Source organism: Juglans regia, chromosome 8 (genome assembly GCF_001411555.2).
Source record: "Juglans regia cultivar Chandler chromosome 8, Walnut 2.0, whole genome shotgun sequence".
NCBI lineage: Eukaryota > Viridiplantae > Streptophyta > Magnoliopsida > Fagales > Juglandaceae > Juglans > Juglans regia.
In genome coordinates, this window is record NC_049908.1 from 26,386,281 (window position 1) to 26,412,042 (window position 25,762).

At 33.1% G+C, this 25,762-nt stretch overlaps 1 protein-coding gene and 1 long non-coding RNA gene across 2 annotated transcripts; one reads left to right on the forward strand and one right to left on the reverse strand.

Annotated features, from left to right (window-relative positions):
- Positions 1 to 799: 799 nt before the first annotated feature.
- Positions 800 to 13,391, forward strand: LOC108985553 (MADS-box transcription factor 23-like). Its single transcript, XM_018957897.2, has 7 exons — positions 800 to 981; positions 8,576 to 8,654; positions 10,958 to 11,019; positions 11,606 to 11,705; positions 11,814 to 11,855; positions 11,937 to 11,978; positions 12,147 to 13,391. Exons 1-7 carry the CDS (start codon positions 800 to 802, stop codon positions 12,297 to 12,299), a joined length of 660 nt encoding a protein of 219 aa, XP_018813442.1. The 3' UTR covers positions 12,300 to 13,391.
- On the reverse strand, positions 8,500 to 9,880 carry LOC108985555. Its single transcript, XR_001995213.2, has 2 exons — positions 9,105 to 9,880; positions 8,500 to 8,949 (listed from the first exon to the last, which is right to left on the reverse strand). It is a non-coding gene; the product is annotated as an uncharacterized LOC108985555 (long non-coding RNA).
- Positions 13,392 to 25,762: the final 12,371 nt, after the last annotated feature.

Sequence of the window (25,762 nt, forward strand, 5' to 3'; positions counted from 1 at the left end):
CTGATTGAGATCGTATTAGCTGCAAACACAGTTCCCGGCCATTGGCGACAAACACAGTTCAAAGATAATAATGCTACAGATTCGGGATGATCAGTACTTTATCCTAATAAATACCGCGTATACGTATATATAGTTTAAGTACTATAAAATATCCATGATGATATATAAAGAAAGTTCTTTTGCCGCTAATAAATTTATTAATTAGCCATTTAATTATATATTCTGGGATAATGTAATTATATTCCCAACATGTCAGTACTGACTAATTATTATTTTTTTTTTATATATGAGAGAGGGGGATTCGATCATTGGTTCTCTTAGTGAAAAACTAAAGTGTTGTCAATTGGTCTAAAGGACCTCGATGACGATTAATTATTATTAATACAACAGACGCGACCTATAAAATACCTGAATATAGGATGAATACAGTCTTATACTAATTTGTAGAGAATTAATTTCACTGCTGTAAGTACTACAAAGCATTCATATATATTTGTTTAATGCCTCAAATCACTCTATTAATACACCCAATTAGCAGTTTTATCTTCATGAATCCCTAAATGATATTTTCTCTTGTAAAGCTCTAGATCATGGCCGGAAAAGAAGATGCAACACAAATCTCAATCATCTGCATCTAAACGGCCATCCCTTCTGAAAGTGTTGCTTGGGCTCAAACGTCAAGTAAGCTTTCTAATCTAATCCTTTCATGAGTAGTCTTACCCTAGCCTGTTAATCTTGAAAGTTATTTATCAAGAGTATTAATGTTGCAGGAACCCTAATAGTGAAGAAAACAGAAGGGATGGGGAGAGGGAAGATCGCAATCCAAAGGATCGATAATTCAACGAGCAGGCAAGTTACTTTTTCGAAGCGGAGGAAAGGGTTGATCAAAAAGGCAAAGGAGCTTGCAATCCTGTGTGATGCTGAAGTTGGCCTTATAATCTTCTCAAGCACTGGGAAACTATATGAGTTTGCAAGCACCAGGTCTGACAATTTTTCACTAACGTTAATTAATTTGTTCGTTTGTTCTAGTACTTTAATTGTCTCGCATGATTTTAACAAAACATTTTAACATCTTCTGCTCCTGTAGCTTAATTATATTCTACAATGATACAATTCTTATTTATTTATTTTCTTGAAATTGTGCGTTTTACTTTTCTATCTTCCAAGAATTTGACATGTCCTAATCTCCTTCAAATATATGTATATATGTTATTCAAATAATACTATATATCCCTTTAGGCTTTAATTGCTTGTTGTGTATTAACACACACACACATATATATATATAGCCTGCATGGCAGTAACTAGAAAGACTAGCTAGGAATCTTGGCAGTTTGGTGTGAGGATGGTCCTTATAAGGAATTGCGTGCACTGCATACTCTTGACTCTATTGTATGCCTTGGTCGAGTAAAAACTCACGTATCTCGCGCGGATAATTATTTAATTTGCGAGAGGAGGAAGCCGATCAGAGAATCAAAAACTGAATAAAGGGACTTTATATATATATATATATATATATTGCTTTGGAGTGTCTTCAGTTCTCTTCTCTTGTAAATATATTTTCTCAAAGATATATAACTTGTAAATATTATATAGATGGCTAGCTAGGGTCGGCCTTTTAGAAGTAGATAAAATGAAGATCAGATCATACTGAAAATTAGAAGAATCACACGCAATTACATGATCTACACATGATGATCAGTAGAACCCCAATTACGTTTAATTAAGTTTCAAAGGGAGAAATAATAATGGAATCAATTTATTGACTATTTTTCATCATATGGTAATTAGCAAAACTATGATCACTAATTAGAGCTATCGATTCGATATTTGATGATGCATTGCAATAAGATATATACATATCATGTGTTGGGGTGTGATTTTTCTTTGTTCAACGGATCATTCTCTTCATGTATATTTTGTACATATCATACATTAATGTCGCGACAATTTTTCATTTGGGTTGAGATTTTTAGATAAAGAAAGCGTTATGGAATGCATGGTAACAAGAACATATATAAAATATGCATGCATATTGGGAAACTAACAAAGAAATAACGAGCCATGATTGCAACCATGTAATATATAATAAAAGAGACCGAATTCTCAGGCATATATAGATATGGAAAATAAAAATAAAAACGAACCATGATATGCAGTAGGCAAAATATGACACTATTGCTTGAGTACTGGTAGGTCAACTTAGATTATTTCAGGTTTTCCTTCCTTTTCTATTTTATGATCTCTTATTCTATCAGTAAGATTAGCTAGCGTCGTATATAATATACCGAGGAACTAGTACTAGCCGCATGATCTGCATGCATGCAGTATTATAGTCAAAATTACCTATATAACATATACCTTAATTGCATAATAAACATTCCAAATGAGACATGGTATATAGGCATTAATGAACATGATCTAATTCGCAATCCACCCACCATTATATATATATATATATATATATATATATATAGGGTTTTCACAATCTAAGATGTTAATATAATTTTCCATTTCAATCTTTGCATTGCGACTTGACACAAAGGTCATAACTTTGATAGTACGGCCATTTGTCAATTTTCATATCTTAAGAAAGTTCTAATGATCACCTGATCAGCTCTATATCCACAATTAGATCAGGTTCATATATAGGATTAGTTAATTCTATATACCTAGTAAACAACTTATGTGAGAGTACTTCATACTCATACAACAGCTCCAAGATCTAGTACTATCCATTTAATGTAGGGCTTTCACAATGCACAATATCACCGTGCACTACTTCACTTCTCTACTAACGCCAATCTTCACCATTTTGTTATTTCTAAAAAAATTCATAGGCTTAACTCATCTCATAAAACTGGTTCTACAAGAGATGATTGTTCATTTCTTATAAGCATGCCCAAGACTTTGTTCACAAGTAATGTGGGATTATTCCTCAACATCCTCCCTCACGTCCAGGCCAATATTTTTTCTGGTCCTTGTCAAGGGATAAGTAGTATAGGTCCTCATTCGTCTTGTGGCAGATTTTGATATCATGAAGAAATTCATTGGTCTAACTCATCTCATAAAACCAGTTTTACAAGAGATGATTGTTCATTCTTATAAACATGCCCAAGACTTTGTCCACAAACAATGTGAGATTATTTCTCAACAATTTCAACATTAGCTTCTCAAGTCAAATCAATATTCGTTAGAGTAGGAGCTACCGCGTGAGTCTTTCTTCTACTTTAGAATTAGATATATGTTGCAAAACTATATTTGATCTATTAGTGCAAGGAAAACCCAATTGTTTTAGAAAACATGATCAAGACCTAGTCCACTGCTGAATGGTTTCAATATTGACAAAGAACAAGTATAAATTTAAAGAACTAATCATGCATATTATAGAAAAAGTAAAATCCCATGATCTATATGTTATGTTAATGTTGGGAACTTGCTCGATCACTAATCAGGTCCATGATTCTCTATATTCCTTTCATTGACATGACAATTTTGAATATGCAGCATGCTTTTATTCTAATATGCAAAATTCCTTATCATCTTTTAGCCTTGCTTTTGGACTCCTATTAATGTAGAAGAATACATCTGAAGATGGGTGGTTTCATGATCTCATGTTTACACATAAATCAATCTAGTGATGAAACACTGTCAAAATGATCAATGATTTCATCATAGAAAATGATATAGCTCTTCCTCTATCAAAATATTATAATATTATGGCTTTCTCTCAGTCAACACAATATACCTCTCATGTAAAAAAGAAGTAAAATCATGTTTGAAAGCCATAATTTCGTGTGTGACAGACAATAAATAGTATGCGCAAGTCAAATTAGGTTCCACCTTTAACTATTTAACCTAACTTTCAATCAAGAATACAAGTTCTTAGCGAGTCGATTATAACCGACTGATCCCCATGAATCTACAGTGTCACAAGGATAATGGGTGGATTTATTTTCCATTACATCAAGAATGCATGGATTTTTCCAAAAAAACAAAAGTTGGCAAATGCTAGGCTAGTATATATCAGGAACAACAGGGGAGGATGTTGATACCCACACACTTATATCAATATTAACTTTAGAAAAACCCCTTATAGTTCATATTAGAATCCAAATTAGGGTTTCGTTAAAGAAAACTCTTTGATCTATTGTTTTCTTCTCTCTTCCTCTCAAGTGCGCCACTACTATAGATGCCCATGAGCCACCATAGCATTGCCCACATTGCTGCAAGTCACCACCTCCACTCTCTCTCTCTCTCTCTCTCTCTCTCAAAATGAATGGTGACAAAGATATACCCACACATTGGGGGCCTGGGGCAAATACCCATCGGTGTCTATTTCCTTAAACAGGGAAGAAACTCATGAAATCACCCATGTCCTGTGTTGGATATGAGTTTAGTTTAGGGTTAGAATATGCCCTTAGGAAATGGCGCTCATCAATTGCGACAAACTACAAGGACCAAACTATCAACATTGAATTGGCCAACCAAATCAAGTTCTAGTATGATGCATCACTAGATCACACACAATTGAACAAGCAATTTATGGATTTTGAATCAAAACTCTTTATTGAAACATTATATCTCATGTACTTAAGCACAATCAATCGCTTCCATGATCCAATCAATCTTGATCTAGTCAAAATTTTTTAATATTTCTTACTTCGAATTCCCATCCTTCCCATGACCATGAATAATCTAGTCTTACTAACTTCAACTTAAGGTCGCTTCTAACGTGTCTTCCTCGTATTCATTTACCACTTCTTCACCATGCTTGTGACCCAGAATTATCAACGTTTTGCCATAAGTTTTCTTAGTAAACCATACAAGATTGCACACGATTGTTAGGGTATGTTTGGTTATAAAATATTTTGAAAATATTTGACAATCTTGAAAACTTTTATGAGATGTGCTGCTTATTGAGTTTTGAGAAATAAGAGAGAAGATTTTGAATGTTTTTTTAAATAACTTTTGTATTGGAGTTTGTTAAACCAAATAGGTATCGTTGAAAAGTTATTTAAATATAACTTTTTAAAAGTGTTTTTGTTTTGGAGTTTATATTTGGATAATAATTGAATGAAAAGTTGAAATAGTTTTTTTAGCTTTATTATATGTTTGCTAATGAGGTTATGAGAAAATTTGAGAAATGTTAAAAAATTTTCGAAAAGGAAAAATCTATTTATCATCTTTTTTATTATCAGAATCTCAATATCTCTTGATGTAACATTAAATGATAAGTCCACTAATAAAACATAATAAATAGTTTTCAATCATTTAATATCATATCATGAGATGATGATAGAATGATAGTAAAAAGAGATGATGAGTAACATTACTATTTGAAAATACTTATATAGTTGCCAAACAAGGTTAGAGTTGCCAAAGTTCTTGATAAAGTTGGATTATTCATATTCTAAAAGGCTAGTTCTACATGAGTTGCATGGTTAATTCTAGCTAGTAACGCAAGTGCAAGCCAAGTGCGTAACTCTCAACTCACGAATTAATGTGCATCCAAAAATACTTTGTTTTCTTGGCATGATTTGTGCGCCTCATGTAGAAAACCTAATAATGATATCATTAAACATGTAACCTAATGGCCTCATGAAAACTTTTAACTATTAACTAAGCTAGCCATCATTGATATACCCCGTAATTCAACCGAAAACTTTGGCTTTTCATTGCTTAATTGCTTTTGCTAGCCTGATCTGATTGATAGTCGCACATACATTGTATTTAGGCAGATTCATCAGCCTTTGAATATAGTAGCCATGTTGCCTTCCTCTCATTCACAGTACTTCATGTGTATCAGCTTGTCTTAAGATTGGTGGCTTAGGATATATAGCTTTTGCCCCAATTCAAATCTACCGATCAAAAGATCATAATAGAATATAATTTGAAGTAGTATCAGTTGCTAGGACAGCTAAGAATTATTATAACATAAATGTAGGGAGCATACGGAGGAATTAATTAAAGCATGCAGATATCTTTCAATAAGGGTAAGCTGAATTAGCAGTAGTACTTTTAGAATGTTGGTAAAGCAACAATAAACAAATAGGTGTGCCATTTAAACAGGTTAGGGCAATTGAATGAGAAATAAAACCCATTATCATGATGGGCTGGTAGGGGCTCTTTATATGGATGATCTTCTTAATTTTCCTTTTTAGTCATTAATATTTTTATCGAATGGGAATTTCCACTCATTTCAGATACTTTTTTTGCTGTTTTATGAGCAAATAATATTAACTAAAAAAAATAAAAAAAGGAGGGGGTGGCGTAATAGATCATATCCTATTCAACAACCAAAATTTAAATGCATGAAATAAATATTAATAAAAAAAATACAAGAGGAAATCATGATCCCAACAAATTCCATACTTTCTAAACCTAAGGTCAGTTTGCTCGGGGCAATAGATCCAGCAACAATAACCAATAAGGAAAACCCAAAAGGGATGGAAGAAAGGTAGAATGAATGAGAGAGAGTGGGGAAGGGGATTGAAGAGGGGAAGGAGAGAGGGGACCTCCCATAAGTGGGTAGAAGAAGAAACACTAAGGGCAGATTTGGAAAGTGAGATGAAAATTTTATGTTTTATTTTAGTGTTTAAAATATTATGTTTTGATATTATTATTGTATTGGGATTTGAAAAAGTTGAATTGAAATTTTAAAAAGTTGAATTATTTATTATATTTTGTATGAAGATTTGAAAAATGTGTAATGATGAGATGAGAAAAAATTTTGTCTCATCCCACCCTCCAAACCTGCCCTAAGAAGAGCATGGAGGTGAAGGTATGAAAAAAAGACGATAACTTTTTTCAACTTCTCATAAATACATTTAAATTCATCTTAACATCCAAACACATCTAAACTCATCTTAGGTGGATCCCACAAAACTCACTCAACCATCTCAACTCACTAATATTCATAAAAAATTCAACTCAACTCAACATCCAAACACGACCTTATTTTTACTCTTGATTATTTTTGTTGGATTCTGGTTCAAAAACTTTGGATAGTAATTTCGATAGATTCAAAAGTTGGGGAGTTTTGTCTACGAATCCAACCTAATAGAGCTTATATGCATAATGTCTTCATCATGCCTATCTTGTTGTCATACATTGCAAAGAAAAAAAAAAACATCTAACCACTTTGAAAGAGTGTAGTATCTTCCTCTTTCTTCTTACTCAATTACTGTCTTGGCTAATTCACTACTCTTTTTACTTCAACTGAATGTGCACTTCAAAGATATCTTAGATTGTGTTTGGATGTTAAAGTGAGTTGAATCGAGTTGAGTTGAGATGATAAAATATTATTAAAATATTATTTTTTAATATTATTATTATTTTGAGATTTAAAAAAGTTGAATTGTTTATTATATTTTGTGTTAAAATTTTAAAAAAGTTATAATGATGAGTTGAGTTGAGATGAGTTGAGAGGAATTAATCAACCAAACGAAACCTTAATGTATATAAACTTGGTTCATAAAATAAGTTATAAAAAAATTCCATACTTGTAATTGTAAAACTTCATTTATTATAAGATTCGGCATACCAACAAGCAACATCCATTTGTAAGCTCTCTCTTTGTAGACTAAGCACTTCTCTATTGGGGTTAAGTCGGCTTAAATTCTAAATTGTAGGTTGACTTCTACATAACCAAACTTTATCTAACCAACCCAAAACAGAATTGCAATCCTTATGTTTTTTTCATCGTAGCATGAGTTGAGAGAAAACATAAATAAATAACTGCAGCTAACAATTCACCATTTTTGTAATGTATAATTAGTTCTTGAGAAGCATAGATTGCATTTTTCAGAACCATTGCCTTGTTTGGTTACACAAATAAGATTTGATAAAAAATATGTTATAATATATTATAAATATTTTGAATTAAGGTTTGAATTAAGGTTTGAATTATAAATATTCAAACCAAATAAGGTTTGAATTAAGATATTTTTTGGGATTTTGAGAAAGGAGAAAGAAAAAGATAAATAAAAATATTATAAAGTTAAGATAATATTATAATATAATTTTTTTTTTTTTTTATTCTAGAATTTAAAACTGTTGAATTGTTTTTTGTTTTTTGTTTGAAAGTATGAAAAGTTGTAATGATTTGGTAAAAATTAAATGAAAAAGTTGAAAACTTGAAAATTTGAAATTGAAAAATGTTTGTACTTTAATGATGTTTGAATATTAAGATGAGATGAGATGAGATGGAAAGTAAAGCCAAACGGGCAGTAATGCCTTTAGTCCCTTAGATAAGTGCAACTCAACTTTTTTCGAAATAAAGACAAATAGCGTGCTAGGTAACTCCTATGAGGACAAGATATTCTCATGGCCAGGGAACTCCTAAGAGGACAAGAAATTCTCACCTTGATAACAGAAAAATCTATGCCATGCAGTCTAACCTTAATATCATCATAAAGCTACATGTTTGCACTAGACGTGGAATTTTCTTATGGCTCAGCTTTAAGTCCAACATTATGGTGTTTTTCACGCGTTCAATGGTTTCTCATGATTGCTCTATTTTTATATCAGTATTTATAGTGAAAAGTCAACTGATACCATGTATTTTGATCAGCATCAAAGCAGTAACTGAGAGATATAACAAGTCAAAGGAGGAACATCAGCACCTGCAGAATCCAGCATCAGAGGCCAAGGTATGCCATGTTGAGCCTCCCTCGGTCCTTCTCTGCAAATTTTCTATGAGAACTGGGAGATTTGCTTGAAAGTGTTTGCATGTTTAATGAAAGGTTGCGATTTTGATGCTCCTGATAACAACTTCTAGGATATCTGAGTACTATCATCTTTTTTTACCAAAATATCTGTAGTGGTCATGAATCGGGGGGATGTGCCCCCTGAAAGGAAAGCTTTCATGTACATCCATAAATCTAAAAACTATCCCAATAAATGATTAGACATATCAACCGAGCGTTTCATTCTCAAATGTAGGAGCTGTCAATAGAAGAGTTGAGACAGGTTGGATCAATAATGCATGCACAATATCATATAAATTATCTCGCAGAAAAGTAGAACTAGTATACGATCATCTACCTACTCTGTTATACCTGCAAGATATACAAGTAGTCAACTAAAACTGTATTGCATACCTTCATCATATACAGCATGAAGGGCAATATTACCGCCATTGCTTTACAAACTCTTATCATCCTCCTTGCCATATCATCAGGAACTTCTAAAAGAAAGAGACTAGAAAGTTTGTATTACTCTAGTAGTTTGAATATGTATGGTTGTATGGTTGGATTGAAACCTTCACCTTCATGCTCCCTTCTCAATTATTTCCAAATTAAGGAAAACATTTCCAGCGTTGGCCATTTAAAAATGACCTGCAAAAAACTATCATAGCCAATTATTAGAATTCAACTTTCAAAAATTTTATATTTCTCGTGCAGCAATGTCCATCTCATGCTACCCTCATCCTTAAAGATGCAATTTCTTCTTTGATCTGCATCCAAGCACGTCTCCCCCCATCAACGGCATTTTGAACACAATCACAGCCCCCTTCTTGTGTGCCCTCATTAATCACATCCTAAGTATGTGCATCAATTTGGGGTATCTTTGATAGACACCGTGGCAATAATTTAAGACACAGTTTCTTGGATACTTGAACAAAAGGATGATAAGTCCAGCCACTGAAGTCAGATTCAGCTCCTTTTTCTTTTTTTATTTCCTTATACACTTCTGTACTGATATTCATATAAATGAAAAGATATACCTAAGGAATCTTTCTCCTTAAATCTTATAACTTCTTACCCTTCTTTGATCTCTTTTCCTTCTAACCTTACCCTAGCCTTCCACCCACATATATACAGAGAAGGTGAGAATATGCTTACAGAAAACTGAAAAATGTAGACACCAACTACAACATATTTATAATTTAAATGTAAAACTCTATATCATAAAGCTTTTGGTAAAATCAAATCTAAAATTTTCAAGTACCCAAAAGAACTCAGTTGCCCTTTATATTAGGCAAAGGAATTTAGATATTCTCATCATACTAAGCATCGTTGGTTGCCAAACAAAAGGACATCAAACCCTCAGTTAGTAGTTAAAAACTGATAGGAGCGTTATAAAACAAAGCCAAATAGTCGTATAATTCTGGAATCATGCTAGGCCAGGGCAGACAAACTGTTTTTCAATGGAATTATGTTACAAGAAAATGCAGAAGACATGGAAAGAACTCATGGAACAGAGGTTCTCTGAACACGCTCATCCAAGAGCAATAGTTTCGCAAGAATACCCTAATGGCTGAGAGCCTAAGACAAACAACATAATCATAGTCTTGTAATGAAAAGGAAGTAATTTGAAATATAATTCAAGACCACGATCTATAAGAGAGAGATAAAGAGAAATTTTAATCGTTACTTTTGACATTTCAAATCATGGCATCATTACTTTGTCAAATGTCTTGAAAGTCACTTCGTTTCAAGATTAGCAATGATTAAATAGACCATGTGTCAGTCATGAGCAACTGATACATGTATGCATGTCTATATATATCCACCTGAATTCACTACATGTTGATTTGTGCATTCAAAGCAGGAAGAGAATATCAGCAATATCACATGTTATGTCTACTCTAAAATGCAAAAGGCTTTACGTAGCTGACCCATGAAAATTTTATTAAGTTTGGTGAAATAACATCAAAAGGTGTTGGTATGGATGGTAATCAAACATATCAAAAAAGATGTGGTGAAATAATATAGCTTGATTGCCACCTCATAAATAGCTCAATATAGCTTTAGTAGTTTGGCTCTAAACCAATTCAAATCAGCATAGGGCCATTGTTAAACTTCTTCAAAATCACTAGCAGCTTTGACTTATTTCTAATAGTTAATGTTTATGAACATATTTTTTTAATCTATTTGTTTCCTTTTAGTCAGGGTGGGGGAAAGAACCTTGTAAGTTTGTTGGAATTAACTTGTGCTTCTATAATTTCTAGTTTTGGCAAAAGGAGGTGGCAATCTTAAGGCAACAATTAGAGAACTTGCAACAAAACCACCGGTACCGTCTATATCTCCTTTAGCTTAAATTACTTATTATGCAACAAATAAAAATAACGGCGGTTAAGCTGAAAGTATCAGAAATTATCATATGTTGGCTATGTCACAAATGCTATACAGAATGCCTTGTAACCTGCTAGCATAGGAATTATTTGAATCAAGCAAATAATAAATTAAATATCAGGAGATACTAAAATATTTGGTCACAAATGCTATACAGGATGCTTGTAAAATACCTGATAGTTGAAGGGTGAGGATTGTATTTTTCCCATGTGTAAACATATAAATATATATATATATATATATATATATAACAAATATTGGAAATCAACTTTTACAATGTTCAAAATGTAGGATAAGATCCAGATAAATATGGACTCTGTAAAACACATCAAAAGCCAATTTGATTGCTATGTCTTTCCAAGATACCCATGAACCATATGCTAGCTAATAATAAATGCGCTTCAATGACAATGAATGAACAATCCCATATGTCCCAACAACTCATATTATTAATAGAAAACAGATAAGCAATATAAATCTAACCCCTAATTGTTGAACTACATTAAAATGCCATGATAAGACAGGCATTTGATGGGGGAACAACTTTATGCTCTGGGTGTCAAAGACTTGCAGAATCTGGAGAATCAACTAGAATTGAGTCTGCAGGGTGTACGAATGAAAAAGGTCAGAAACTTACTCCATCCAACACTTTCTTCACTGTGTTTGTGAAGTAATGCAGGTTAAAATCTGAAGACATGCATGACACTAAACATGCTCTTTTAACATCTGCAGGACCAAATCTTAACCGATGAAATACAAGAACTAAGTCAAAAGGTATTTCCAGGAAGACACTAATTCTTTGCAGCTTTCTGTCAGGAACTACTTCAGCTATTAAAGCTACACTTTTTATCACAGGGCAATCTTATCCATCAGGAAAATATGGAACTGTACAAGAAGGTAAACCTTATACGACAAGAAAACATGGAATTATACAATAAGGTATTCTGGTTTATATCTCATCTGAGTTCTAAACATTCCTAAAGAACTTAAGTCATCATTACATGCTTTGAAACAGTAAGATAACTAGTACATTTTTTAAGCATAACAATCAGACCAATCTCTCAGGTTCACAGCACAAGACACATGAATGCAGAAAGCCTAAGTTCATTCACCCCATATGGAACAAACACCAGAGAGCACTTGGATATCCCCATCCATCTTCAGCTATGCCAGCCCGAGAGACAAACTTATGAGCCACCACCAAGGGAAACAGGGTAAAAGTAAAATTATTTCACCTCCTTCCAAAAGTAGTTGAAGACGGAATTACTTTTTGGTAATTCAGTATTGATCACAAAAACAATGTATTTACTGCAGCAGAGTACATCTACATCAAAGAAATGGCTGAGGATTTTGGACAGATGTCATTCGACTTACTTTGAGCAAATGACGAAGCACAAAGGAATGTACTTCTTCGTGTGAGATGAGCTACAAACAATCCCATCAGCACAATGACCAGTATGATATGTTTATGAAATAAACAACAAATTCAGTTAAAGTTATTGGCAAAACCAGATATCTATCGTACCTATGTACACAATGACCTAATACTACTCCACCTGCTTATGCCTGAACCAAGATTTAATACCAAGATCATGTACAATGTATTTGAACTCCATTACTGTAGTTAAATTTGATAATGCATAAAAAAATCAATAAGATTTTCTAAATTAGAGGATTAGAATGATTTGAACATTTACCTATAACATAAGCTACAATGACAACAAATATAAGACAAAATCAGAAACACATCAGTGAAACCCTTGAAATATCACTCAGTAAACCATACCTCAAGATAACCATATATCTGCAGGGCACCAACCTTCAGTGCCTTAGTTCTCCCATTTCTCGTCCAATACTTGGCAATTGCATGGGAGCTGTTTTAACCTATATATATTCTAGGTTCATCTGTTCTCAAGTCATGTTTACGGATGTTGGACTATGGTTTTGGTTTTTTTAGAACTGTAAATACCTCAAAGTTTGAGACATATAAATATTGTTACACGTCAAGCGACAAAAGGTTTCTCCTTTAGGCCCAATAGTGTATATGAACCATGTGAGCAGAAAAAGTCTGCATATGATAGGGGCCATGGGGCACCCTTCTTCTCAACAACCTAGGTTGTGACTAAGTAATGGATAATCTAGCATCTGCTTTCTTTCCATAAAAAGTAAAGTGGAATTATTTAGTTGAATATACGGCAATCTCGGCAGTGGCAGAGCCACATATTAAGCAGTGGGTGAAATTGCCCCCATGGGATCTTTAAAAAATGTTTGAATACGTGTGATATTTTATAAAATTGTAAATATTTTTACTATTACAGCCAATAAAACATTGTTAGGTCAATTATGAAAACTATTTTTATATTTGCACCACAAGAAAAAAAATACAGAGCCAATTATAAAAACTTTTTCTAAATTTTAACCATTAAAGAAATTTTGTTATCACACAAAACAAAAGTAAAATTCATTTACTTAAAAAGTAACTTATTTACTTAAAAGTAGTGTTGTTATGTTATAAAAAATTAATAAAAAAAAAGAACGAGGAAAATATACCCGAGCCTATTTATTCACTACCCATTTGAAAAAAGATATTCCCTACCCAAAAAAAGAGCAGTCACTGAAGCTGAACCTAAAAACCTTGCAGCAAATCGTTTTGACTTTGCTTAAAAAGTCTCAGTTTTGTTGTTCAATCAAGATTGGTTACCAGTTATAGTTTATCATAGCAAAGCCATATTAACTGTAAACTGCACTGTCACCCTGTTTTTTATAAGATTAGTGTTGAAGCGATTATTTACGAATGAACACTCGTCGAGGGAAAACTTATTTTAATTGAAAATTTTCTGACTCACAAATGTTTTTTACTCGACGAGCAATATCGCGAGTATGCAACGAGTTTCAAAAAACTAAATCCTGTTGAAATAATAATATTTTCCACGAAAAACAGAGTCATTTCAATTTAACTTTGCACCTACGAAACAAAATCTTGGTTCCGAAAGTGAATATATTCAGGCGACGATTGGGACAAACATCAACCAGCTGGCTAATGGTTTGGAATAAACAAAGAACAAAAACTAGCAGCGAAGTTAACACCTGAAATTGAGCTTTTTCTCAAAGAAATCAGAGTGGACCAAGAAAATGACTGATTTTTAGGAGATTTCAATTGCATCCAAGAAACCATTCCTCCCATGGAACACCAGGAAACTGCACCACACAATTAATATCGTACACAAAAATACACAAATTAAATAAGTTAAATCCTAATGTGTACACATGCGTGCCTGTCACAGATACGAGCAAAAAATGATAGTAATACGTAAACAGAAGGCATCAATAACGTGGGCATTATAAGAACACAATCTGGCCGAGACCATGCTCTCATTAAGCGAGGATTATTTGCAGATCAATGAGTTTCGAAGCGAAGGAGAAAGAGAGGAGGATCTGAAATCGTACCTGGGGAGACCAGATTTTCATGTCTGTAGACTGTAGATCATTGGGCTCGCTCAGGGAGAGAGAGAGGGGTTAGGGAAAATATCTATGTTTGGGAAGTGAGAGGGTGCAGTGCAGTAGAGTCTCTGCCTGCATATATGCATGGGAATGAACAATCGGAAATAATAAATATCTTTTCCACTTTTTCTGATTCTCCTTTTATTGGGCTTTAAATGGCCCATTTAACATCATGATTGGATAGGCTAAAAGCCCGTCATATTCGTCATGTCTGCTTTAGCCCAGACTCAATACCAAAACTTTGAGAAAAGCTAAACTCGTCGAGGATTCATCCCGGATACAAATTTTAAAAAAAAATAAAAATAAAAATAAAATTATTTAGTAATTAAAAAAATATTTTTTAATAATATTTTAAATTTCTTTTAAATTTTTAAGAATATAAAAAAACAATTAAAAAAATCAAATGACCTTATCGGGAGCATCCTCATACTGTACCATAGGAGGAGAACGGCTCCAAAATCTTTTTTTAGCAATTTAGATAGTCCACTTTTTAAAATGAAAATATAGAATATTTATTAAAAAAAATATATGTATCTCAAATTTACTTTTTTTTAAAAGGAAATACACGAGGCTTACTCACTTAAAATTGTATAAATCATATATTTCAAACTTTTTAAAAAAAAATTTTCCACTGAAATAAAAACATCTTATAAACACAAAGGTCCAAGAATATTTTCTACCTAACAAAAATAATTTCATATAATCACACTGATTTTTTGTAAAGAAAAAGTTTTATTTGTCATCCTTTAAAACACTGATTTTTCCACCTAATCTCATAACAATCTTTAATAAAAAAGAAAAATTAAAATAAAGTATAAATACTAATTTAATGGGCTAATGTTGTGAGAAGTGAGAAGTGAGAAGCATCGCTGCCCAAAATTCATGACGTGTAGGTGACATGAGACATCCATCACATGATAACGACGTATCATGATGATATGTTATGATATGATGACCTTAAAAGACAGACAGGGAAAAAACAGACTGAACAACAAAACCAAGACAGGAGAAAAAAAAAAGGCAAGCCATACATGAGTGCCACGCTGTCACAAGTACGATTTCTGCGGCCTTTTATGTAGGCCTCTTCTCCGGCTATGTCAAGTGGGCGGTCCTACATCCACCACTAGCTTTGTACCCAAAGAAAAGGACACTCTTCTTCGAACTTACTATCAAACATGATCTACGCTTAGATAGTTAGCAAGTTTATCTGCTTGGTCATGATGCTGTGCTCAATCTATCTTCTGCAGATTGTCAATTTGTTCTACGTAGTTACTCTAATCTTTCTCGTGTTTATGAATCTTCAACTAGGAAACAGCATAAAAACTTGCATGTTTGAGTATTTAAACTCTTTAAAACGCCATAATCTACACCAAAAGTACTGAATCTGCTAGTTAATGACGAGATTTTGCATGCATGTAATAGTGCTGGGAATGAAGTTGTAGTCCTCGATGCATGATCAACACATGAGAATGATGAGCAGGCTGAGGCCGATAATTTATAGATCACCAGAACTCTCACTTTTTCCTAGACCTCGTTTGATTATGACGAGATAAGTTGAGATATTTTGTTGAAAATATTATTATAATATTATTTTTATTTTAATATTTAAAAAAATTAAATTATTTATTATATTTTATGTAGAAATTTAAGAAATTTGTTATGATTATATAAGATAAGATTAGATAGATTGAAACCAAACCAGCTAACTATTTTAGTTTCTTTTCTACCTGTGCAGTTCTAAACAGTTCTGCAAACTGTACAGTAATTGTAGGTAGATCCATTATTTCTAACTTAATTAATACTACCACCAGCATATGGTACGTGCTAAGGAGAATAAAAAATAAAGAGACAACAAGATCGAACTGTAGTGAATGATTTAGGATGGAGAAGAAAAAAGTATGATTATTTAGATGCATTGATAGATCTAAAAAAAGGGTAGCAGCAATGATCAAAATTACAATGTTACTAAATAACTAAATCCATCATCATCATCATCACGAGTACTACTCCTTCACTTATTGAACTCCCATCTGACATCTTGAAACACTATAGAATGGCGTCCAGGTACTTCATTCCTGTGACAACCGTCGTCAAAATTCTGTGAATAGCTAACAGCATCATACTGGAAAGACAAAGGTCTTGACCCATAAAACTTTTTACTGTCTCTGAGAAGCCTCCTAAGAAGATATCGCCATCTCCAGCCCCTGCTTCTGTGGCTGCGGCAATGGATGCGAGAGTAGTCCATGTGATCTTGTGGCACGGGAAAGCACGAGGGGGACATCATGCTGCAGCACCCAGAATTCACGAATGAGGATTGCCGTTGGATGAGATCTGATCTATCCATTTCGACACAAACGTACTAGGCCTTTTGAAATAGTTGATGATGATTCTGCTGCTGCTATGCTGTTTTGCTTCTGATCTTATGGTTTCTCAATAATTATGAGGTTGTGAGAAAGAGGATGTGTTTCTCTTATAGGTACCAAGCAAAGCATAAGTTGTAAATCGTTTTTTGAGCTAGTTTTGTGGGCCTTGTCAATGTTTCCCCCTTTTTTTTCCATGTGTTCTGACTTTACCCACAACTGTCATCTAGGCCCTGCTATAGTTTAAAAAGACTAGAAAAATGTATTTCTGACAGAAATTACATGTCTCTTACCATTTACACAAGCATTATAGATTTCACCAACTGTTCTATATCTATTAATCAGTGAGCTACTAGTTTAGCCTGTACCTACTGTAAATGGAGTTGAAATTAATGGACTTCTCTATAACAATCAATTCATTACAAAGTAGGTAAATATAAGATTGACAAATGTCGGTTTTTATCCTAAATTTTGTCATCTCATATTTATTATATAACACATCAATTAATTACATAGTAGGTACATTTAAGATTGATTACTATGCAAGTGATTCACATATGAAGTTACTTAAAATAATATCTATATGTAAATGTGTTTATTGATATACTAAATACATCACTCATAGAGAAATTAGGAATATTATCTGCACCCTTGGACGGGCGGTGGCTCCCAACCCCACATGGGCGGGAGGGAGAGTTGGGCCCTCAAGCCCAGCCCCGTCTAGATGGTAGGGGCTAATTGGCTCCTAGGGCCGTTCACCCACCACCCACAATGAGAGAGAGCTTCCAGATAGGGAGATCTACCTGGCTTGGGGTTGATGGCAAGAGAGAGAGGGAGAGACTGCAACGACAACTAGAAAGGGACAGATGGAAGAGAGACTCTGAGAGAGAGAGAGAGAGAGAGAGAGACTAAGGGGGGAGGGGGATTTGTAAAATAAAATCCTACATCAAAACAACGTCATTTTATTAAAAAAAATATTTTTTTAATATATGTAATTTGTGCCGACTGGATGGGGAAAATCCTAAGTGGGCTCCGGCCTAGCCCAGGCTCCATCCCCCAGCACTTAGATTCGTGTGGGCATCTGCCCACATGCTCTCCGTGTGTGGACGGGTGCCCTGCTCACCCCAAGGGGGGCCAGACAAGGGTTGGGGGCGGACGGGCTAGATGCGGTAGCTCACTGCCCACTCTTAAGAGAGACCTCTCACCTCAACTAGTATATACAGATAATGATCAGTTTCATAATAAATAATGTGTTTATATACCGATTTATAAATAATAAATTTTTATTTAAATTTAATACATCAATAAATGTTAAGGGATAATATATAAGATCAAAATAAAGAAGTGCATGCATAAAATATATTTATTCCTTTTTCTTGACAAGCCGATTACCTAGTACCTTTTTTTTTAAGAAACAATTACCTAGTACTTACCATACATTAATTGTAGATAAATATATATATATATATATATATCTATCTATCTTATATCATTGATTCGAGGCCTAAATAATATAATGGAATGGACCCATGAATTGACTACAATAATGAAGCTTTTGATATTAATTTTAATCTTCACCTCGTCAGCTGAATGGATCCATGATCTGGAGACAAACAACTGCAAAGTAGGCTTTAATCATGACAGCCTTGACTTGATCTATTATGTGCTTTTCTTTCTGAGAAAATTAATATACATATGTATATATAATATACTAACTAACATATTCGTACTTATATATATTGTGTAATACAAAAGGCATTGATCATCTCCTGCATGAATCCTAAAAGCTAATTATGATAACCTAAAGAGAAATCAAGAATCTCTCCAATGTCGATGATTGTTACTTCTTGAAGAAGATTAATGATAGGAGTTTTCAGTTGTAATTTAAATTATATAAATGAGTGTAACCATATTGTTTGAATAATGTTAAGTTTCAGTTATAAAAAGTGTACAGATCCGTGCATTCTTTTTAAAAAAGAGTATGATTTATTATTAAAAAAATAATTTTTTTTATATAAATCTTTTATTTTTTTTTTTCAAAAATAATATACAAGGACTTATACATGACTCAAGATTGTAAATATTATTTCTCTTATAAATAAAATTTTTTAACTTGAAACAATTAATGGTGGTAAAATTGTAGAGTATAAAATGGTTTTTGATTGAGAGAACAATTAATGCTTTTATATTTGCAACCGTGAATTGTATAACTACTGCATAATCGTTTTGAAAAAAGTAAATAAAATATGAGATTTACACGAAAAAAAATTAATTTTTTAATAGTAGACCCTATTCATTTTCAAGACGATTACGCAGCAATTACACAATTCAGAATTATACGTAGAATTATTCTTAATAATTTACACCTACCAAAATATGTTGGGACTTGCTACTTGTCGTGTATCTCTCATCTTGTAAAGAAGAGATAAAGCAATGGGCATATGCAAAAATCTTACCCCCAAGGAATAATAAGGATTTGGTGTCTACAGATATGTCTTGCTTCTTATCTTGTTCTGACCTTTGATTCCTTTCATCCTAAGCCTTGGAGCAAAAGAGTAATAATTAACCATAACCATCTCTTACCAGCTAGCTAGCTCCTTAATAATTGAGGACTTTATGGCATCAAGTTTATGGTACGCAACATCTTGAGCTAAAATAACTTGTTATCTTTTAGCAATGTCACATGACCACATCTTCATGAAATTAACTTAGTCTGCCATGTTTGGAGCTTCGACTGAACTTAGTTCAGTTTAATTTTAAACTGAGTCTAACATCTTAATATTCAAATCTCAAATCACTAAACTCATTTTAACTCAGAACTTCTTTACACGTAGGACCTAAAACTTTTTTCAATTCAACACCTTTTTACACGTGGGACGCACAACATTTTTCAATTCAACACTATTTTATACACAGAACCCACAATCTTTTTCAACTTCTCATAAATACATATAAACTCATCTTAATATCCAAACACATCTAAACTTATTTTAGGTGAGCCCTACAAAACTCACTTCACCATCTCAAGTCACTAATATTCATAAAAAACTCAACCTATCTCAACTCAACATTTAATTTATATTATAAAGATATAAACTAAAGAGATGTACATGCCCAAACAAAGATATATTGATATGTGTGTACGTGTGTGCTCGCACTTTTCTCTTAATTAATATAGGATGGATGGGAGGAATTTTTTCCGTTTTCGCGAGGTTTTTTATCTTTTCACGGTCAGTAGTATTTGTATTATTTATCAGTCAATAGATTTGCATAAACGACTTTAGTACATGATCTTTTTTATTTTAACATGAGTATATTTGGATCTTGAAGTTATCAAATTAAAAACCATATTTTAACATCAAAACCTTGAGAGAGAGAGAAAAAAAATGCTTCGACAGCATACAACTAAGGCCTCGTTTGGATTTAGAGATTAATTGTGATGGTTTTAAATGAATTGAATAAAATATTATTTATTGTTATTATTATTATTTAAAAATTTACAATCTGACAGAATTAGTACCTATCCCGAAATGGAGATACAATATATAGAATAACAAAAGAATATAACCCAAGCCCAAACATTTGCCAACCCCTGTTTTTGGACCAGGCCTGTCGTGGGCAATGAAAGAGGCTTAACTTTGTTTGAAACCATGGTCTGGTGGTCCTATCTTGACAACAATCTTCAAAAAAGAAAAATTATATATACTATATTACCATCTCATTTTCATCTCATTAAATATAATGTGATATATTTATCATTATTAAATAATCATTTATTATATATTTATTTATTATCTAATGATGATAAATGTGTCATATACTATTTAAAATGATTAAAATAAGATGAAAGTATAGTGTATAGCATTACTCGAAACAAAATGACAAAAAGTTTGGTAGAGGCTTCTTTTAAGGCAGAAACGGCAACCACAAAAAGCCTTTCCTTTCTTTTACGCATCTTCTTCCATCCTCTCAAAACCCTAACCATTCCACGTCTCACAAAAGGAATTTTTCTTGTCTTGGTAATGCTTTTTCTTCACAAAAGGGTGGATGTATGTGTTTTCCAAGAAGAGGGCGGCCCATGCAAGCAACAAAATACAACTTGGAAGATTTTTCTTCTCTACTCTTAAAAATTTCAAACATTTTTTTTTTTTTTTTTTTTTTTTGTATCTCAAAATATGTCTTTTTGTATGCAAAATGCCCATTATTAAATATGGAGTTTTCTTACGAAATGCACCGTATTTAAGTGTGGGATGCTAGATGGTTATTAAATATGGAGTTTTCTTACGAAATGCACCGTATTTAAGTGTGGGATGCTAGATGGTTGCTTGCTGCACTTTGCTTATTCTTAGAGGTTTAAGAAAAAATTGAAAAATCGATCGAACTGACCGGTTAAGCAGTTTTCAAAATCAAAATTGATTTTTCAATTATTTTCATGTTCAGAAAATCAATTTGAATTGAACCGAACCAAAATATATATATTATTTTTTATATTATATATTATATGATATATAAATTATACATATTATAAAATTTATATAATATGAAATTTTAATCTTATCATTTATGATTCGTTGATATAAACTTACTCTTAAACATGAATATTAATAATAAGTTATTAATATGTTATTATTTATTCTTATATATTAAGTTATATTTTTACATATATAATATGGTACAAGTATAAAAGTAGACTTTTGATATATATAAATATATATCAAAGATAAATATATTCTTTATTAGTAAATTTTTACACATTTTTGGTATAATTTTCTCATTTGGGTCTAAAAAATCAACTAGCCCAATAAAAAAGTCTAAAACCGAATCACACTTGTAAAACATAACTGAATCAAACCGAAACCGAAAGAATTAAAAATTTCAATTTTTTAGATAATTTGATCAGTATCGATTGTCAGAGTTCCTAAACCGACTTAAACCGGTTCAATTTCAAAATATGTCCAAACCCAGACTGAAGCAAATTGATTACACTCCTACTTACTCTAACTATGGTCAGCCTAGAATGTTGTTCAGTTAGCCCAAAAATATGAGCTTCTATTCACAAATATGAATTTCCAGCAAGCTTTTTCGAATAGGTTGACCTTAACATAAAAAAAAAAAAAAAAAAAAAAAAAAAAAAAAAAAAAAAAAAAAAAAAAAAAAAAAAAAAGGGTTATCCATGTTTAGAATTTACATCAGCTCGTACAATGCCCTATTGTGGTTGTTCTTTTTTGTTATGGATCAAATGGTGTCAGAATCTCACAGATATCAACATCCACATCATGTACGAAAGGAACTTGTGGATGAAAGGAACTAAAACTAGCTGCATCTTCGTTTGAAATGTTTTTGCTCAAATGAGAGGTTTGGATTTAAAACCCACCTCAACTCATCTCATCTTATTATTATAATTTTTTTTTTAAGTTAACGTAATCAATAAAAAAAGAATTCATACTCTCACTTTTTTATATAGTTGACATCCTAGTCCAAAATGTATTTTTAACATATGCAGGTACTCATATATGTCTCTCATCACACAACCATTACATACAAACATGATCATGCAAATTCTAAGTGTCTAGTAGTTTTTCCCAACTATCTTCAAAGTCTTTCACAGTCAAATAGTCATAAACGGAAGTAGAGGTGTTCATCCGGGTTCCAACCCGGGAACCCGGGTCTACCTGGACCCGGACCCGGATTTCAAATCCTGGCCGGAACCCTGATGAATCCGGGTTTTTCAAAACCCGGATTTTGGATTCCGGGTTGAACCCGGATTTTTTTTTTCTTTTAACAAAAGCTTTTTTATTATTTATTATTCTCAATAGAAAACCAATATAAATCTCTTTTAGTCTTACTTCTTAATACAACGTAAGCATATAAACAATTAATTAACTTTTTAACTAAATGCATGTAAAAAAAAATCAATATTCATCATTTGTATCCTCAATTATAACACCATAATCTGTCCCAATTTCATCTACACCATCTGTATCCTTAACTATCACCAGAGAATCACCTTCAAGAACAGCATTCGATAACCCCAACTCCAAACAATTTGTATTCCATGCTTAAATGATCAGTAGTCCAAATTTTAATACTTTCAGAAAACCATGAAGTAAGACAGGTAACAATTTGGGAAACTAAAGCATCCACAGAAGCAACAAATGCAGTCTTCTCATGATCGGCATGCCCAATAGTTCCCACATGCACACAAGGTTCTGTTTGAAGAAGAGGATCTGATCGTAATTTTCCTGCAAAATGAAAGTATCAAATGTTTGGAAAATCAAGATCAGCGAGAGGGCCTGTGTCTCAAAATTTATATTATCTATATCTATATTCATGAAACAACTTTTATTTACACTTACTAATTTACTAATTTACTAAAATTTGTAACATCTCTTGATAAATTTATAGCAACAGTTAAAGCTCACCTCAAAATTTACAGCAAGCAGCTTTCTTTTGTTCTCCCCATCAAGAGAAGGCCACTCTCTTCTTGGTCAAGAAGATGAACGTCCTGATAAATAACTTTCATGCGCAGAATAAATGTTTATTCTTCGATGCATAAGCCACAAAGTTCATAAATAACTTTCTAACTAAATAAACCCAAACTCAAAGGAACAAATTTGGTACCCATTTTATTCCCGGAAATAATGAGATGTTGGGACCCTCATTGACTAATCACTTTAAGTTCTGGTGCGTTTTTGGACACACAATGAACAAAATAAGAAATCTAGCAGTGAATTTAACAGGATCCAATCAACGATATATACCTGTGGTAAAAGATACACCGATCAAATCTATTTTTTCTGTCCTCCTAGTTTTGACAAATTTTTCTCTGGAAAACTTGCAGAGATGATCTTCATTAGCTATAATATTTTTATATTCTTGAGATAAGTATCAGGTTTCTAATCCACAATCCCATTAGATATGCAGACAAGCCCATATAATGGGACAAACTTCTTACTCACTGAAATAATCTCTAGATCTTACATTCATTGTTCATCGAATCAACAAATCTACCCATATTTACATTCATTATTTGATGGAAGAGAAAAGGGAACGGCAAAACAGAGATAAAATCCCATTCGACAAGTTCAAGCACAAAGAAGAGACCCAGTTCACCAAATCACCAGATCTACCCATATTTACATTCATTGTTCACAGATCGAGAGAGAGACTTACCGAAAGGTCTCCGGCGAGACAGACACGGTAGTAAGAGAGAGATCAATCTCAGCCACCACATTGAGAACCTCTATGGATCTCGATAATGTAGAAGAGCAGCCTCAGAAACTCGAAGCGGAGAGAGAGAGAGAGAGAGAGAGAGAGAGAGAGAGAGAGAGAGAGAGAGAGAGAGAGAGAGAGAGAGAGAGAGAGAGAGAGATGTAGTTGCGGCTTTTGGGTTTGACAGAGAGCCATGGAATGAGATAGAGAAGATGGGGGCAGAAAGTCGAAACCCTAGCAGATAAGAGTATCGTGATACACGGGTGGGGGGACTGGCCGACTGGGATTTTAAGAGTTTTTTTTTAAATATATATAAAACCGGGTACCGGATTTTCAATCCGAAACCCAGTTTCAAAACCCAGATCCGGACCGTATAGATCTGGGTTTTGTAATGTGGATTCCGGCCTGGATCAAATCTGGGCCAAAAACCGGAACCGGAACCGGAACCCGGGTATCCGGGTTCCGGACCGGGCCGGGTTTTTTCCCGGCCCGTATGAACAGTCTTAAACGGAAGTTTGTATCTTGCTCTTGATAGCTTCATACTATGAATGTGGTCCAAATTTTTCTGACAACTTCTTTAGAATGAGCCATAGACAAAATTGGTGCAATGATGTTGGAAATACTGTATTAATAGCAATTTGCATTGTCTTATCTTGATCTGTTATTATTGCTAAAGGAGCTTGACCTTCCATGCAATTCAATCAGGATTACAATAACCACACGAAGGTGTCCTCATTTTCACTTGATATTAAGCCACAACAAAAAATAATTGATTGATCATGGCGACTCACTTCGAGCAAATGACATCTTATACATGTTGGTGAAGTAAGTTGTGTCGAATGTTATCACATTATTCCTAAGATGTTTATAAGCAGCCTTACTTTGGGCATTTTCCCAAAAGACATTCTTGAAACGGCCCTCATCATCCAAATCTATAATATAATAAAAATGATCGTTCTTCTGCTGCATTCGGACAAAAGACTTTCATAGAGTTTCGACACCACCTTCACCAAGCCGTAGTTGTCTCGCCTTATCAAAATAATTTTGACAATTTCTTTTTTTTCCAAATGTTAGATTCTCATAATCACCAGCTTGAACTACGAAAGACTTAAAACTTTTACACACCTTTATATGAGCACTATCTCCTACATCCAGTTTTTTTTAATTAATTTTTTATTTATTTAAATTTTCGGCTGGATCCATCTTCCTATTGTATCTAAAAAATCTCTCTTTTTCTGAACTCAATACATGCGTGTCAAGTACAACTGTAAAAACTATATACCTTCGATCGAAACAAAGAGTTGCATTGCTCTTTGCCTTATATTAGAATCTCGATTAGTCTTCGCCTAGGAAGATAAGTTGTTGATTTAGATGTACCTTGACATACACATACAAGTATGAAGTACCTCAATTTTCCATCATCTCCAGTCTAGAACTTTTTTTGGACACACCAAACTCTTGAATTTTAGCATATTTGTATAATATGCTGTAACCTCATCTTCCAAGGCAAAGGTTAATTGAAAAAAAAAAATAAAAGCAACAAAATATTAAAAAGAAAAATTGATGAAAGGACACATGATAATTTTCTAATGTAAAGTTTTTAAGAAT

Bases quoted from the DNA above. Each gene is read 5' to 3' on its own strand.
- LOC108985553 (XM_018957897.2), top strand. From the start codon at position 800: ATGGGGAGAGGGAAGATCGCAATCCAAAGGATCGATAATTCAACGAGC. The intron at 11,706-11,813 runs GTCAGAAACTTA...TAACATCTGCAG, and splicing joins AGGGTGTACGAATGAAAAAG to GACCAAATCTTAACCGATGA. The intron at 11,979-12,146 runs GTAAACCTTATA...CCAATCTCTCAG, and splicing joins ATATGGAACTGTACAAGAAG to GTTCACAGCACAAGACACAT.